Source organism: Motacilla alba, chromosome 1A, assembly GCF_015832195.1.
Source record: "Motacilla alba alba isolate MOTALB_02 chromosome 1A, Motacilla_alba_V1.0_pri, whole genome shotgun sequence".
Lineage (NCBI taxonomy): Eukaryota > Metazoa > Chordata > Aves > Passeriformes > Motacillidae > Motacilla > Motacilla alba.
The window spans coordinates 19,881,594-19,895,175 of NC_052031.1; the positions used below are offsets into that span (position 1 = coordinate 19,881,594).

Sequence of the window (13,582 nt, forward strand, 5' to 3'; positions counted from 1 at the left end):
CTTTTACTGTATGTTCCAGAACAAAAATACCAGGGCTCTGTTTTTGCTGGGTATACAGTAGTTATGAGAGGAGATAACACTTCCATCAGATCACATAAGCTTTTTAACAAAAGAGATATAGGATGTAACAATGAACAGTGTACAAACACAGGAACAATGCAATGTCAGCACACTTAGTGTCCTTCTTTTTTCTTTTTTTTTTTTTTTTTTTGGAAAAGACAAGGGCAGCAATTAATAAAAGGAAGAAGAAGGGAGAAGAACAAACCATGGGAGACTAGAAAATTAATATTTTATATGGAACCACTGAGGACATGCTGAGTAAAAGCATGGGTGGGTTTGAAGCAACCAGTCCAGCAGAGAAAGCCAAAAGTGGAGAAATCTTTGGACATCTAAATTCTCCCACTTAAGGTGTTTTTATAGCTGCTCCTTCCGCTGAAGCCTCTGAGTGAGTTTCTGTCTGAATGTTACATGCAGAACTCCATTGCATGGGAGGAGTCACAAAGATATAGGCAAACGACTTGTTTAATTTATAAAGGGCAGAAAAGGTTGGTGCTTTTTTAGGACACAGCTCTGTGTAGTTAGTTACTTGGGCTACGTACACATTGCAAGGCTGGCTACCGACTGTGACTTGAACATCTTTCTTGGAACCAGTGGCCAGATTTATACCAGAGATGGTAAGTCTGGTTCCACCTGCTTGTGGACCACTTTCAGGTCTTATTTGAGAAGGATAAGGTTCCTGCAAAGAGAAGATGGTCAAACAAAGTGAGAAAATTAAAATGAAATTTATACCAGTATTATTTAGCTTAATAGGTAATATAAGTTTATTATTACTACCTGAAAAATAATAAAATTAGAGCAATGACAGACAAATCTTCTAAAATAAAACAAAATCTTTTTCTATTCATGTTGAAATAAGTAACAGATAATGTGAATGCACTTTTTTTCTTTATTGTATTTTATGAGGCTTTATACAAATTTCAATTCCCTATCACAAAATGTAGAGTTAGCAGCCATTAAGTTTGTGAGAGCTTCCTGTTGGATTTCCTGGCTTCATACTTATTTTAAGATTTCTCTCTTCTTTATGGCTGAGTCTACCTTCATCTTTCCTTACCCTTTCCTATATTCTGTGTCAGCTACAGGAGACAAAGAACAAGGTTTTCAAAATGTGCACTAAACAGAAAGAATATAAAGATTCCCTTTATTTCATAAGGCTCCCAATAACTGTGGTAAAACTGTTAACCTATTCTTAAACAATAAACTTCCAAAGAAAGAAAATCAGAAAATGCTCAAGTTGTCTTAATGCACCTAGAACCCTAGAGTGGGTTCCTTAAAACCAAATAAATCAAGCAGACACATTTCAAATTGTTATAAAATTTGTTTTATATTTAAATTTCTCAAGAAGTTCCCTCCTTTTGTTCCCAGTTCAGTCTTTGTTTCAATGATTGTATTCTGGGAGCTCCGACAAATACTGTAAATTAACAGTAGGGGCTTTTCATGAGCAGCATGATTTAATTACTTTGTCACTAAGTACTTTCAGCCTCCAGTTGAGAAAAGCATCCTTATTCAGGACCACACTGGAGCTGCTGAATCAAGAGGATGATGGAAGCCGAGCCAGCTGCGTGACGTGGTCTGCAGCCGGGGCCGGGCGCCACTGCCTGCTGACCCCAGGCCTCAGCAGGCCTGCAGACGTGCCTCAGCCCTCGTGGCCATGGGGCCACAGCTGCTGAGCCTGCAGGCACCACCGTGCCCTGGGCAGGCAGCACTGTGCCCTGGATAGGCACCACCGTGCCCTGGGCAGACACCACTGTGTCCTGGGCTGGCAGCACTGTGTCCTGGGCACACAGCACTGTGTCCTGGGCATGCAGCACTGTGCCCTGGGCAGGCAGCACTGTGCCCTGGGCATGCAGCACTGTGTCCTGGGCAGGCAGCACTGTGCTCTGGACTGGCAGCACTGTGCTCTGGACAGGCAGCACTGTGCTCTGGACTGGCAGCACTGTGCCCTGGACTGGCAGCACCGTGCCCTGGGCATTGCACACAGAGACAGGATGCCAGGTCTAAGTGGGTGGCTGGTGCATTAGGCTGGGTATTGTTATGAGGGAACCTGATCCTGTGTTGGCTGAAGCATACCAGATCAAGACCTTAAGGGAGGCTGTGAATAGGTGATGTCTTTTCTGATGTACAGCTGTACTGCTTCACCGTACTAAAACAGGCTTTTCTTAAATGAGTTGAAAAAAGGAATAAGCTTATTTCCCAGACTCATGCATATTTGTAAATGACAGCTGTTCTCCTCTTGCATAATCTTGCAAAAAGGGTTGACTGATAATAAAGTCCAGGCTTGGGGCTATTTCATATGAGGCATGTGCAAATAAAGAAAGAGCAACAAAGTTTGAAAACGTCCATTGCTGATGAGGGTTTCCTCAATCACTATCACACAGCACTGATCTTCCACTTGAAGGGAGAAAAGCCCTTCTCAGAGACAGAGAGCAACACACACACCTCTTCCTAGTTATGCAGTCATGCAGCAAACCCCCTTCTCTCCGGTCGTTTTTCTCGGGCACAGACCATCTCTGTGACAGCTTACAGCCACAAAGCCAAGGGCACACCAATTGCAGGGAGGAAGGGACTGATATACCACATTTCAGTTCAAAGCTCGGTGAGTCATCAACAGGTTTTTAACAAGCAGCAGGAATCCATAAAAATGCATCCAGCTGACTTCATGGTTACTTTACAAATTTGTTTTATTGATGCTCAGTTATTATAGAAGCATGGAGAACTCGTACGTGCTCTGCTTTTTTTATACTTTCATGTCTAAGCAACTTCCCTCTGAAGGAATGCATCATGGTTCAGCACACTTCACAAATCCACAATGACAACCGTAATTTGCTCTCGAGTCATTGAGCTTTAGGAATATGCTTTAACTAATTGGGTGTCAATTGCTTTTCTTCCCCGAGAGAAATCTGTTTGTAAACCCTTCACTCCTCAAGAGTGAGCATATGACTGCTCTCATGCACTACCCTTTGATTTAGCTTTAATTTAATACATCACTCAGGTTACAAGATTTTATACAGGGAAGTCACTCAAAGTAATTTTAAAGCATTTTAAAAGCTCATTTAGGTCTATATAACCCTGTCTGTGCATCCTCATATTTGGATTTAATAGCTTGCTGATTTAAGTGAGATTGAAACAAGACACGCCAGGGTAAATAAAAAGTTTTAGGGGGTCAGTTTTAAAAATCACATTTGAAGTTTAAATTAGAATAAGTCTAGATATGCACTTTATAGGAAAAACTCATTTGTGCTTCTTTACAACAGAATTTTGTTGCTAAAAAGATTACAATTAGACCTGTATATGAAATACACAGTTAATAAATACACAGTTTATAAAAATGGGTCAAATACTTTAAGCATAACCTTACCACATGCACAGAAAACCATACCTTTTATTAAGTTCAAATTAAATCCTAATTGCTATAAATTGTCAACCATGCTGGACTGCTGTATTTTCCACAGGAATTATTAGCTGCATAGCATGCTTAGGATAGCTTTCAGATTAATGTTTTCCTCAAGAACCACTAAAGAAACAGTATGGGCAAATTCTTTCTCTATGAACCTCTGAAAAAATCTGTTTGAAATTTGTAGCCTTTTCCCTAAATACTACCTCCACTGGAAGGTTAGGCTCCAAAGACAGGCTTAAGAAGAAAATGAGCAAGAAACCACTAAAAGCAAGCCTTTAAACATAGACTAAGGAAACAAGAAGAAAGAAAAAAGAAGGTTTCTGAATAATCACACACACTGTTCTCTGTAACCTCAGCATAATGTATGAAAGGAAGCTTGCTAGGAACTTCAGTGTACAGCCATATTCCTTTCTCTTAACAAAAGTGGGAGTTACAGCTCTGTTGGGTTATCTGATGGGTCCCTTTGGCAGGGCTCAGCTCTCTCTGTTGCCAACAATCAGTAAATGCAGAATGCGCCACAAACTTGAGGTCAAACCACTCAGCATCCTTGTCTTTGAAGGACCTGTTAGTGGTTGCCTGCATTTGTCTCCCTAGGAATAGGGATGTAGAGGTAACCAGCTAGCAAGGTTATCTCTGAAAAACACAGCTCTAAGGGGGAAGTGAAAGAAGTATCTCTTCTGTTTTCCACAGAAACTGTTGTTTTGTTTTTTGTTTTTTTGTTTTTTTTTTTAGAAAGGCATCAACTCCACCTCTTGGAATTTAAAGCTCAGCTACACCAGACAGGAGAACTCAGCACCCACCCCTCATGCATCCATTGTGCACACACATCTCAGTTGCACTTCAGGCTGAATGGAAACCTGGGGCCAAGAACCACTCTGGGAACTAACACAGAGAGCAGCCAAAGAGGAGGTGGAATGGTTATGGCTAACCCTGATTTTGTCTTTAATTGCTGATCTTGCAGCTGTCCCTCAAAGGACTATTTTAAAAGCGCTTAATTCAAAATATTCATACTTAACATATTTAAAGTAATTTTGCAAATTCCAGGGGCTCTCAAGGGAACAAATAATGTGGATGCTTCATAAAGATGATCTAATAAGGAGAAGCTGAACGATGTTTTGTGTGCAGAGAAATTCTTCAGCATGACTGCTAACACTTTGTTACTGTAAACTTGGAAGGAATATTATTTGATTAATTTTAACTTGCTATTTTCTATTTCATATTTCCCCTCTTTCCCTTCCTCTTAAGGACCTGCCAGAAAAAATAAGCAGCTGAAATAAATTATCAAGAATTTTAACAATTTTAATAATAATTTTATTGCAAAACCAATGTGCTATGAATAAGTTTTATTGCTCCTTTAAAATATTCATGGATGGCTCAAAGAACAAAGCTCCATCAGCCCACCTGGCAGTCTTCTTAAGAGTACTAATAAAGGAAAAAGTAGGGTCATGCAAATCCTCAACCAGAAAGCATTTTTCAAAAATGCAATTAGGTAGATAGGATCAGGAGGAGAATGATACTTTACTGAATGCCAAGTGAATTTGAAAAAGTGCCATCAGTGGTGATCCAAGACTTCAACAAGAACTGTGTTACCTAAGGAGAAGGCAGCCCCTTCCCATGGTTCAGCAGTCAGACAGACACACACGGACCCTTGGAAGGTGCCAGGTCTAGTCTCATCTTACAAAGTCTTATCTTATTCAGCCTGGCAAAGCTGCACCTGACCCACAGCTCTATGATGCTTACCAAAATCCTACATGAGATTCCTTCTCCTTGCAGAGGAAGACAAGGGGCACACAGTAAATCTGTCTGTGCAAACCTTCTTTGAGGGATAATAAAAATGCTGCTTTTACCAAGAGCCCTTTAAACTGAACTCAACCCTTATGTTCAACTGTTACAAATGGGACTGATAAGCCTCCAACCTCAAGTGCTGCAGTATCAGTGATGCTATTTTTTTCCAAATCCCCTCAAGGATTTCTTCTCTCCTTCTTTCTGCCCTTTTGTCATTTCAGTCTCTGAATCAGAAATACACCTGCTGTCATGATAAATTCCTCGCTTTCTTTTTCAGCCCTCTGCACCTTGAGATCTTTGTTGGCTCCGTCAGAAGACACTCGGGGGAACTCACACTTTCTATAACATCACTGTAACATCACACTGCAGTGCTCAGTGCAATTATGATGTTAAACAGAACATTTGATAATGTGTCCTGTATGGAATTTGTGGTCCTGTAATAATTCTTCTGGAAAACATCAGCCCTTGTGAGGACTTGGCAATACTACATTTCTCATGGACACAGCAAAATTTAAACAACCCTGCAAATGATGATTTAACCCTTGCTTTATAATTCCTTTAAGTGTAGAAAATGATTAAAACATATTTCAGTTTTTCTCTTCTTTCACTTGAAATGGAGGAATGTTTTTTCAGGTCTATACTTTTGTCACCAGGAAAATATTGTTCATGTCTTCCAGGTAGTTTAATGTTTGAGCATAAACATTTTCTGCGATAACAGGCTACGTTGTTATGAGGGCTTTTTGATAGTCTGGTTTGAAAAAGCCTGTTCCAATGTCTGTCAGCTGTTCAGTGGCCTGGTTTTTGAAGAGTCTGGTAAGCCATTTCCCAGCAGAGGGACTTTGTGCCACCAGGACTCCCCACAGCCTTTCATTCTCACGATCATGCCCTGTGTTTGTAGAAAGTGGATTTGCAGTTTTGATAAAACCTGTGCAAATCCACAGCTATGCTGTTCAGAATAAAATTCAATACAATAGTTCAGTTGGGAGTGATCTTCAATCACCAGGTGTAACTTGCTCCCTACTGCACGATTTATCCTGAAAAAATTATTTGATCTAAACAGGATTTCTTGCTTGTGGGTTCAACCAGAATGTAGCCTCTTTGCAATGGGAAATTTGAGCACTTTACACAAAAATCTTCCTTAAATCACACCTAGATGTAATAACGTTGAGTTCAAGATCTCAAAGTCCACCTGCAACCCAACTTTTCCATCTTGTATCAGACTGCTGGGTAAGTATTCCTGAATTGGTAAGTAGTTTTCCCAATGCTTTGATAACTGCAAGGCTATTATCCTTATTGGAAGGATAATAATGCTATAAATAGGTTATCTCTTGTGCTTTTACACCTGTCGTTAGTACCCATCCTGTTGCTATGGTTTACCTGAAAGCAGTGGTTATCTGCTCCAAGCAGTGAGACAACACCTGTACACTGCTTTTGGTATCTAATGTTCAAATAATGAGAGCATGTTTAGTAGCAAGTTCATTTATTCTCTTTGTAATACCAATGCAAATGTGGCATTTACATTCCTGCGTGCCACTGTCTTATCCTTCCTTCATCAGCACAGAAGTACTGGAGAAAAACCCAAAGAAAAATATTGACAAAAAAGCTCCAGCTGACCCAAGTATATCTGTGACTTCACGTTCAGGCCATTTTCCAGTGTCCTGTATTTTTCATCACAGCCAGAAATCTCTTCTTTGCTTGCTTTGTTTTCATCTTTTGCCCCTTACTTAAAAAGCTGTTCACAGAAATACTGTGTACTTTTCACTGCAGTTTCATGCTTTCTGTATGCTAGAGGGTAAATTATCTCCATGTCTGTTCCACTTATAATCACATTTACACATGAACTTGCTTATTAGCAGTGTACATGGCTGCTGCTCTTCCACAGCTACTGTAGATGCTCTGAGCATTCACATTTAGCTCTTACATTTTTTATCCTGTTTATTAATCTACAATGAACTTTTTTATCTTTAATATTTTATGAGTAGCAATTAGTCTTTTTGCAGAGTTAGGAAGGTGATATCTTATTTCTTCAAAAATTTTTACTTCTATTTTAGTAAAAAAATACCATTTGTAGTCTGAAAATTTTCCGAGAGAGCTCCTAGCATTTTAGATCTCTGTTGTCTGCTGGTGTCAAATCAAAGCTCATCTTTTACCTAGCTAGCAGTGGGTTTATTCCTTTTTTTTCTTTTGTTTCCTGGTTTTTCACAATTTTCCTTGCAATTAAAGATATAGTGGTGTAAAAGAGAACCATTCCCCCAGCCTCTTTTTTGCTCACCCATCTTGCATCTGGGATTGGATTTTCCAGACTGGTTCATGTTCTTTTTCACTTGTTTTGTTTGCTCTGCAGCTTTCCTGGTTTGCACTGTCATATCTAGCCAACTCACTTCTGGTCCTTTACAAACTATCCAAGAACAAGAGGAGTGCATGCCATGGAGCATCACCAAAGTTCTGCATGTCTTCTTCATCTATTTCTCTGCTTTTCTGTTTGTCTGTCATCAAGCACAACCTCAACTATACAAAGTTTCCTTTCCCAGAAGAATTCCTGGACGTGACTCCGTAAATAAGGGATACTGTCTACTACGGTATCCATCTGTGGTAAGCAGTTTCTAGCCCATGAACCACACCACTGAGATAAAACTGGTTGCCCTTTATCCTTCACTGGGATCTTTGTGAGGTCCCCAGGATGAGGGAAGAGATGAATCTGACTCCATGTTCTCAGAAGGCTGATTAATTATTTTATGATATGATGTGATATTAAAGAATGCTATACTAAACTACACTAAAGAAAGAGAAAGGATACATCAGAAGGCCTAACAAGAATGGTCATGAAAACTCGTGACTGACTCCTCAGAGTCTGACACAGCTGGCTGTGATTGGCCATTAAGTTAAAACAATTCACATATTTGGATAAACAATCTCCAGACCACATTCCAAAGCAGCAAATCAGGGAGAAACTGAGGCTTCTCAGCTTCCCAGGAGAAAATCCTGGGCAAAGAGGATTTTTCAAAAAATATGACAGTGACACTTCACTAATGTAGAAAATCAAAGAGAGAAACAACAAACCACCAAGGAGGCTACTGGTGGATCACAAGAGGGGCCAGAAATTCAAGAACAGTTGGACAACAACAGAGATGCACAGAAACCTTGCCATGAAGTCTGTGCTTCAGAGGGTGATGCTGGAAAAAACACAACTGTGCCAGATCACAAGCAGAGAGACAACTGGGAAGGGAAAAGAGGATGGTGTCAGAGTATGGCCCTGTGATGCTGAGAGATGCCAGCTGCAGCACAAGGGGAAGCCAGCAACAGATGGAGGTGTTCAAACGGACATGATGGGCAGCAAATGGCAGAGCCACCTACGCTCCCTTCTGTTGGCTGCTGTAGGCACTGACCTCCATTTGGGGGCTTGCCTTTGATGCAAGTACACTTCACAAGAAGGAATGGGCTCTTGTGCTTCCACACAAGCAGAGAGCAGGGATGCTGTTTCCAATGCACACAGATGTGGATAAGATTTTCACAAATGTACAGGCCATGTTGTTGCTTTGCCTTTATCACAGCCATCTTTCCTTCACAAGTAATTCCTCCCTCTCCTCGTCCTGCTTCCAGCTGCAGTAAGTTCTGGCTCTTGAAGAAGTAATTTTTAACCAAAATTATCTGCCTCACACTGAAAGCCAAATTATTCTGCCAGCTCTTGCATGTTATGCACACAAAAATAAAAGGCATAGGCCGTGAAGTGCTGTAGACATCAGCCAGCTTCTTGGAGGTCAAAATGTCATTTCATGGACTATAAAGGTAACCACAGGAGCTAAATTAAACCTCTGAGTGGGGAACTCAAGCCATTAGGATCAGTTCTTTCCCCCTCAACTTCCCTCCTTTCTCAGACTCAAGGGAGCCTGTTTCTCGTTTCTTCAGACAAGCCACCCACTCACAGGATATTCAACCAGAGAATTTCCACTGTGCATTCTTGGCAGTCTGGTGTTCACCGCAGTGCCTGACCTGACCCACTAGCTCGCCTCCTCACAGCGTCCAGAGCACAAGTCAGTTCCTGGGTTTCTGCAACAGCAGAGAGATGAGGAGCTGAGTCCTGCCTTTCTGGGGCTGCTTTGTCCAAACCTTACACCATGTAAGCTGATCAAATGCTTGCAGGCACTCCAGGTGCCCAGGCAGAGCATTTGCCTGGAAATATGCATTCTGCATTGGCTGCTGTGGATGGGACACTTTAACAAAGGGCTGGTATGTTAAATAACTTATTCTTTGGACTGAAAGCAGCATCTTTTTGTCATGAGGCAAACACCACATGATTTTCTACAAAGACCACAGAGCTCTTCTGACAGGTTTGATGGAGAAATGGAAGCATGCCTGACTGGAAAGTCTGCACTATCATACATCCAGTGTTTACTGGCACCTCGCAAGCAGAATCATGAATACTGGATGGTGGGACACGTATTTAAATGCATGGCTCAGAGGTCAGTGAGTTAAGACTAATAATAGCCACACGAATAAGGGCCAACTTCAATAAAACTCTCAGCTATCCAGGAGTTCTCCCGTCCCCCATGTGGACTGACACACAAACAAGATGTACTGCAAGACTTAAGAATAAAATAAGAACCTCTGGAAGCAATTCCAGCCTTCTGTGGATGTGTGGTTTATCAGCATCAATCATAATGGCAACAAGAATGTAACTTTCCCCACAAAAAACCCCACCCAAAGCCCCCAGCTACAGTGTAAAATGAATGTATTGAGGCAACAACTCAGGGTGAAAAATCAAGGAGTGAGCTGAAATCCTCCACAAAAGCCTTGAGGCACTGATCTCGTGAGAGCTTCCAGTGCAATTGCTTCAAACATCAAAAAGCAAAGCAGCGGATGGGTGCACGTAAGAGGAAACTGCCACATTTGGGGGTAGATTAAGGTGGAAGAGTGCACCTTGTTAAATGTAACTGGGCTTTTCATTTCAGATTCAAACTTCCAGTATGGTGAATGTTCATGTTTGTTTTCAGGTCACGCTCTAATTTATGCTCTCTTCTTCTTCTTTTTGGTTATTCATCTCATTTAGGTAAACAGACATCCTGGTTTACAAGAAGTCATTTTTTCCAAGTCAGTTCCTAAACTACCTTCAGCAACTCACAAATGTATTACACTTTTGCAAAGTTCTACCTCTAATTTCACCATCTTAGATTTATTTGAGCTTTCTGAAAAATCATTCTAACCTGTACAGCCCAAACCTCACAAAATTGCCCTGACAAATGCTGGAGATGCCAGAATCAGCCACAAGCTCTTGTCCTGGTGCCTTGAGTCTAAAGAAGAGGTGTTCTGAGGAAAGAATCAGCACTTGTATGGGATCAGCAAATCTGGACCATACACATTGGAAAAGCTTAACTCCTTCCTTTGAGACTGCTTCTCACTGCCATGGTAACAAGCAAATCAGATAAAGTTAACAACAAATGAAAAAGCAGGACTGGCCTTTAGCCATGTTACTGCTCCACCTGCTCAGAGACCAGCCAAGCTGTCAGGGCTCCAGATGTACTGCATAGCTGGATATTAAAATTTAGTAGAAGTTCATTTCTATTTCACTAAACAGGAGAATGGTTATTGCCTGAGCCTGCTTATAGTGAAACAATAGAAATGTCAGCAGAGGATGACTGGGTTATCAGAATTTAATTTCATTGGGACTGCACTTGAACTGAACTCGGGCTGAATAGAGAAATTGTGATGTGTAGGGAAACATAAAGCTTTCTTCTCCTGTTGTGCAGCAAATATAGGTATTTACTGTACAGCACAGACACTTCTGGACCAAGGCTTTTTTGTTCAGAAATAATTTTAAATTGAAACCATGGCTTCCCTTTTAACTGGATTTTTGACCCATTTCATGAAGGCCTTGCACATTTGTCAATTCTGAAATGCTCTGTGCTGGCAGACAGGAAAGAAGCATGAGTCTGAGCCCCAAGTTGTTCTGACTATTGATTCTCATCAATCCACCTTTAAAAATAAATCAATCACACTGTTCAGACTGGGTATCAACAAGAGCCAAACACAGTACTACTCACAGAATCACAGAATGGTTCAGAATGGAAGGGACCTTCAATGCTCACCTAGCCCACACCCCTGCCATGCACAGGGACACCTTTCCCTAGATCAGGTTTCTCCAAGTCCCATCCAACCTGGCTTCAACAGTTCCAATAATGGGGCAGATACAGCTTTTCTGGGCAACTTCTTCTAGTGACTCACCACTCTTATCATATAAAAAATTCTTTCTTATATCCAATCTACTTGATAGGTGCTTTTGGTGGTAGATACTAATCACATGTAAGACGCTGAGACAGTGGGGCGTATGGTGATAACTCTGGTACACACAGACACACCAGGATGAGCATCTCCAGTGTCTCCTTGTGCACTTCTGCCCTGTCCTGCCACACAGTGCATTTAGAACAGTCACTGGTAAAGATGAAACTATTCTGCTTGAAGTGGTCAGAGCTTACAGTAAAAACAGCAGTAGTGACCAGCAGAAGGGTATCCATCCCATGTGCCAAAGAAACAGGGAAATGCATAAGAGAAAATTTATTTCGGGGGGCTCTTGGAAAGAAGATTATTTTCTTTCCTTTGTATATACTGAGTAGAAGAGGTTTTACACAAAACATAGATTTTGCATGTCTGCTGAAAGAAGTCTGAAAAACGTACTGAAACAAGACTGCAGCTTTTAAGCCAACATTAGCTGATGCAACTGTCTGCTCTGATTGTCTGTTCTCATGCCAAAGCATTTGTGTCATACTTGTGGAGGTGCACGTCAGTGTGACACCCTGTACTGACTTCAATCCTACAGTCCAAAGTTGGCTTCATTTTCTTGGGGAATTAAGAGAAATGAGACTAGAAACCAATATCACCAGTTTAAGGTGTGAATTGTATTATTTGCCAGTGTTTTCCATATTGTGAATAGGGTCCACATGGAAAGAGTCTTGCAGTAAATAAAAATGTTCTTTATCAGCAGTTGGCTTAGGCATCTGATTTTTCAGTCATCTCCATGCTGGCAGAGACTGACACACAGAGTCTTGGACTTCCAGGAAAACATCCACCTAGTTAATGCTCATGCACAGCCCCTTCTCCCAGCACCTCATTGACAGGCAATTAAGAATCTTTCCCTGAAGTGGCCAAAAGTAGTGGCTCCTTATGTCCTTCTCAGATGGGCTGGGCAGGGAATCACACCAAAACAAGTCCAGAGACAGGCTCCAAAGCCTACATGGTCTGGGTTTCAACTCACTCCATAATAACTTCATGTGTTTTCCATGAAAATCATGGGAAGATCTTTATACACGGGAGGACAGGAGAACTGGTGCAGAACAAACCCAACAGATCCATGTCAAAATCTCTTGTGCTTGCTGTCATAGTCCCTTGTCCAAGAGACCACAAACATACACATGGGAGACTATATCATTGTTCTCTGGTTAAGATCATATCCTACATTTCCACAAAGGAACACATGACATATTCAAGCAAAAAGGGTTGTGGTTTTTTGCAGCAGTATCACCAGAGAGAGGAGGTATTTACTTGGCAATTACAGAAACCCCACTTCTAGCCTGTTTTGTGAAAACAAGAATATCCTCTTCTCAGTTAAACGTCATTCTTGACTTATTCCACTGCTGACTCCTTTCATTTACTTCTCACAAGACATCAAGAATTAATGAGACAGAAGTTTAAATAAGGGTGAAAACAAAAGCCTAGCACACAAGTTATGTTTTATAGGTGTAATTTTAAGTATCAGTATATGGACTGATATTATTTAAACCTCTCAAATATCACATGATCTTATAAAATTGGAAGACCTCATAGATACAGATAAAGCTACTTGCTGCTAAAACAGGCTAGACCAGCTGTAAGCTAGGGCCACGTTTAGAGCAAAGCAATTAACACAGAAATGAAATTCTCTTTCATAGTCACACTGAAAACAAAGCACGTAAGTAATATGAACACACATCACGCTATCTGTGGCTCTGCATGCCATACTTTTGAATGAAATAAATTATTAAAGAAATTAATGTACCTTCGTTACTTATTCTTCAGCTGCTCTGCATCCATTCTTCTAATTAAGAAAATTGCCTAGACTAAATATCGTGATTAAATAGTGCACCATGTATCTAGAGAATACCTAATTTTTTGCAGTGCTGACTTTTTTTATTTAATAGTGATACTTCAGAGATATTATGTCACTAGTGAATAAGTTTATTCCAGTTGCTTTTTTACCACATCTTTTTAACTTGGATGGCAAACAACATCATCCTATTTTGAGACTCCTAATCTATTGATCAGAATTGATTTTTGGTACACCTTTTGTATACAGAAATGCTGGAATTAAGTGTT

At 40.7% G+C, this 13,582-nt stretch overlaps 1 protein-coding gene across 8 annotated transcripts in view; it reads right to left on the bottom strand.

Moving 5' to 3' along the window:
* PLXNB2 (plexin B2) overlaps positions 1-13,582 on the bottom strand; it is a 254,435-nt gene that overhangs the window by 32,765 nt on the left and 208,088 nt on the right. For all 8 annotated transcript variants that reach the window (XM_038154112.1, XM_038154105.1, XM_038154109.1 and 5 more), the window contains one exon: positions 600-736. In XM_038154112.1, the coding sequence (XP_038010040.1) occupies positions 600-736 (137 nt within the window). The remainder of the gene's footprint in view (positions 1-599; positions 737-13,582) is intronic.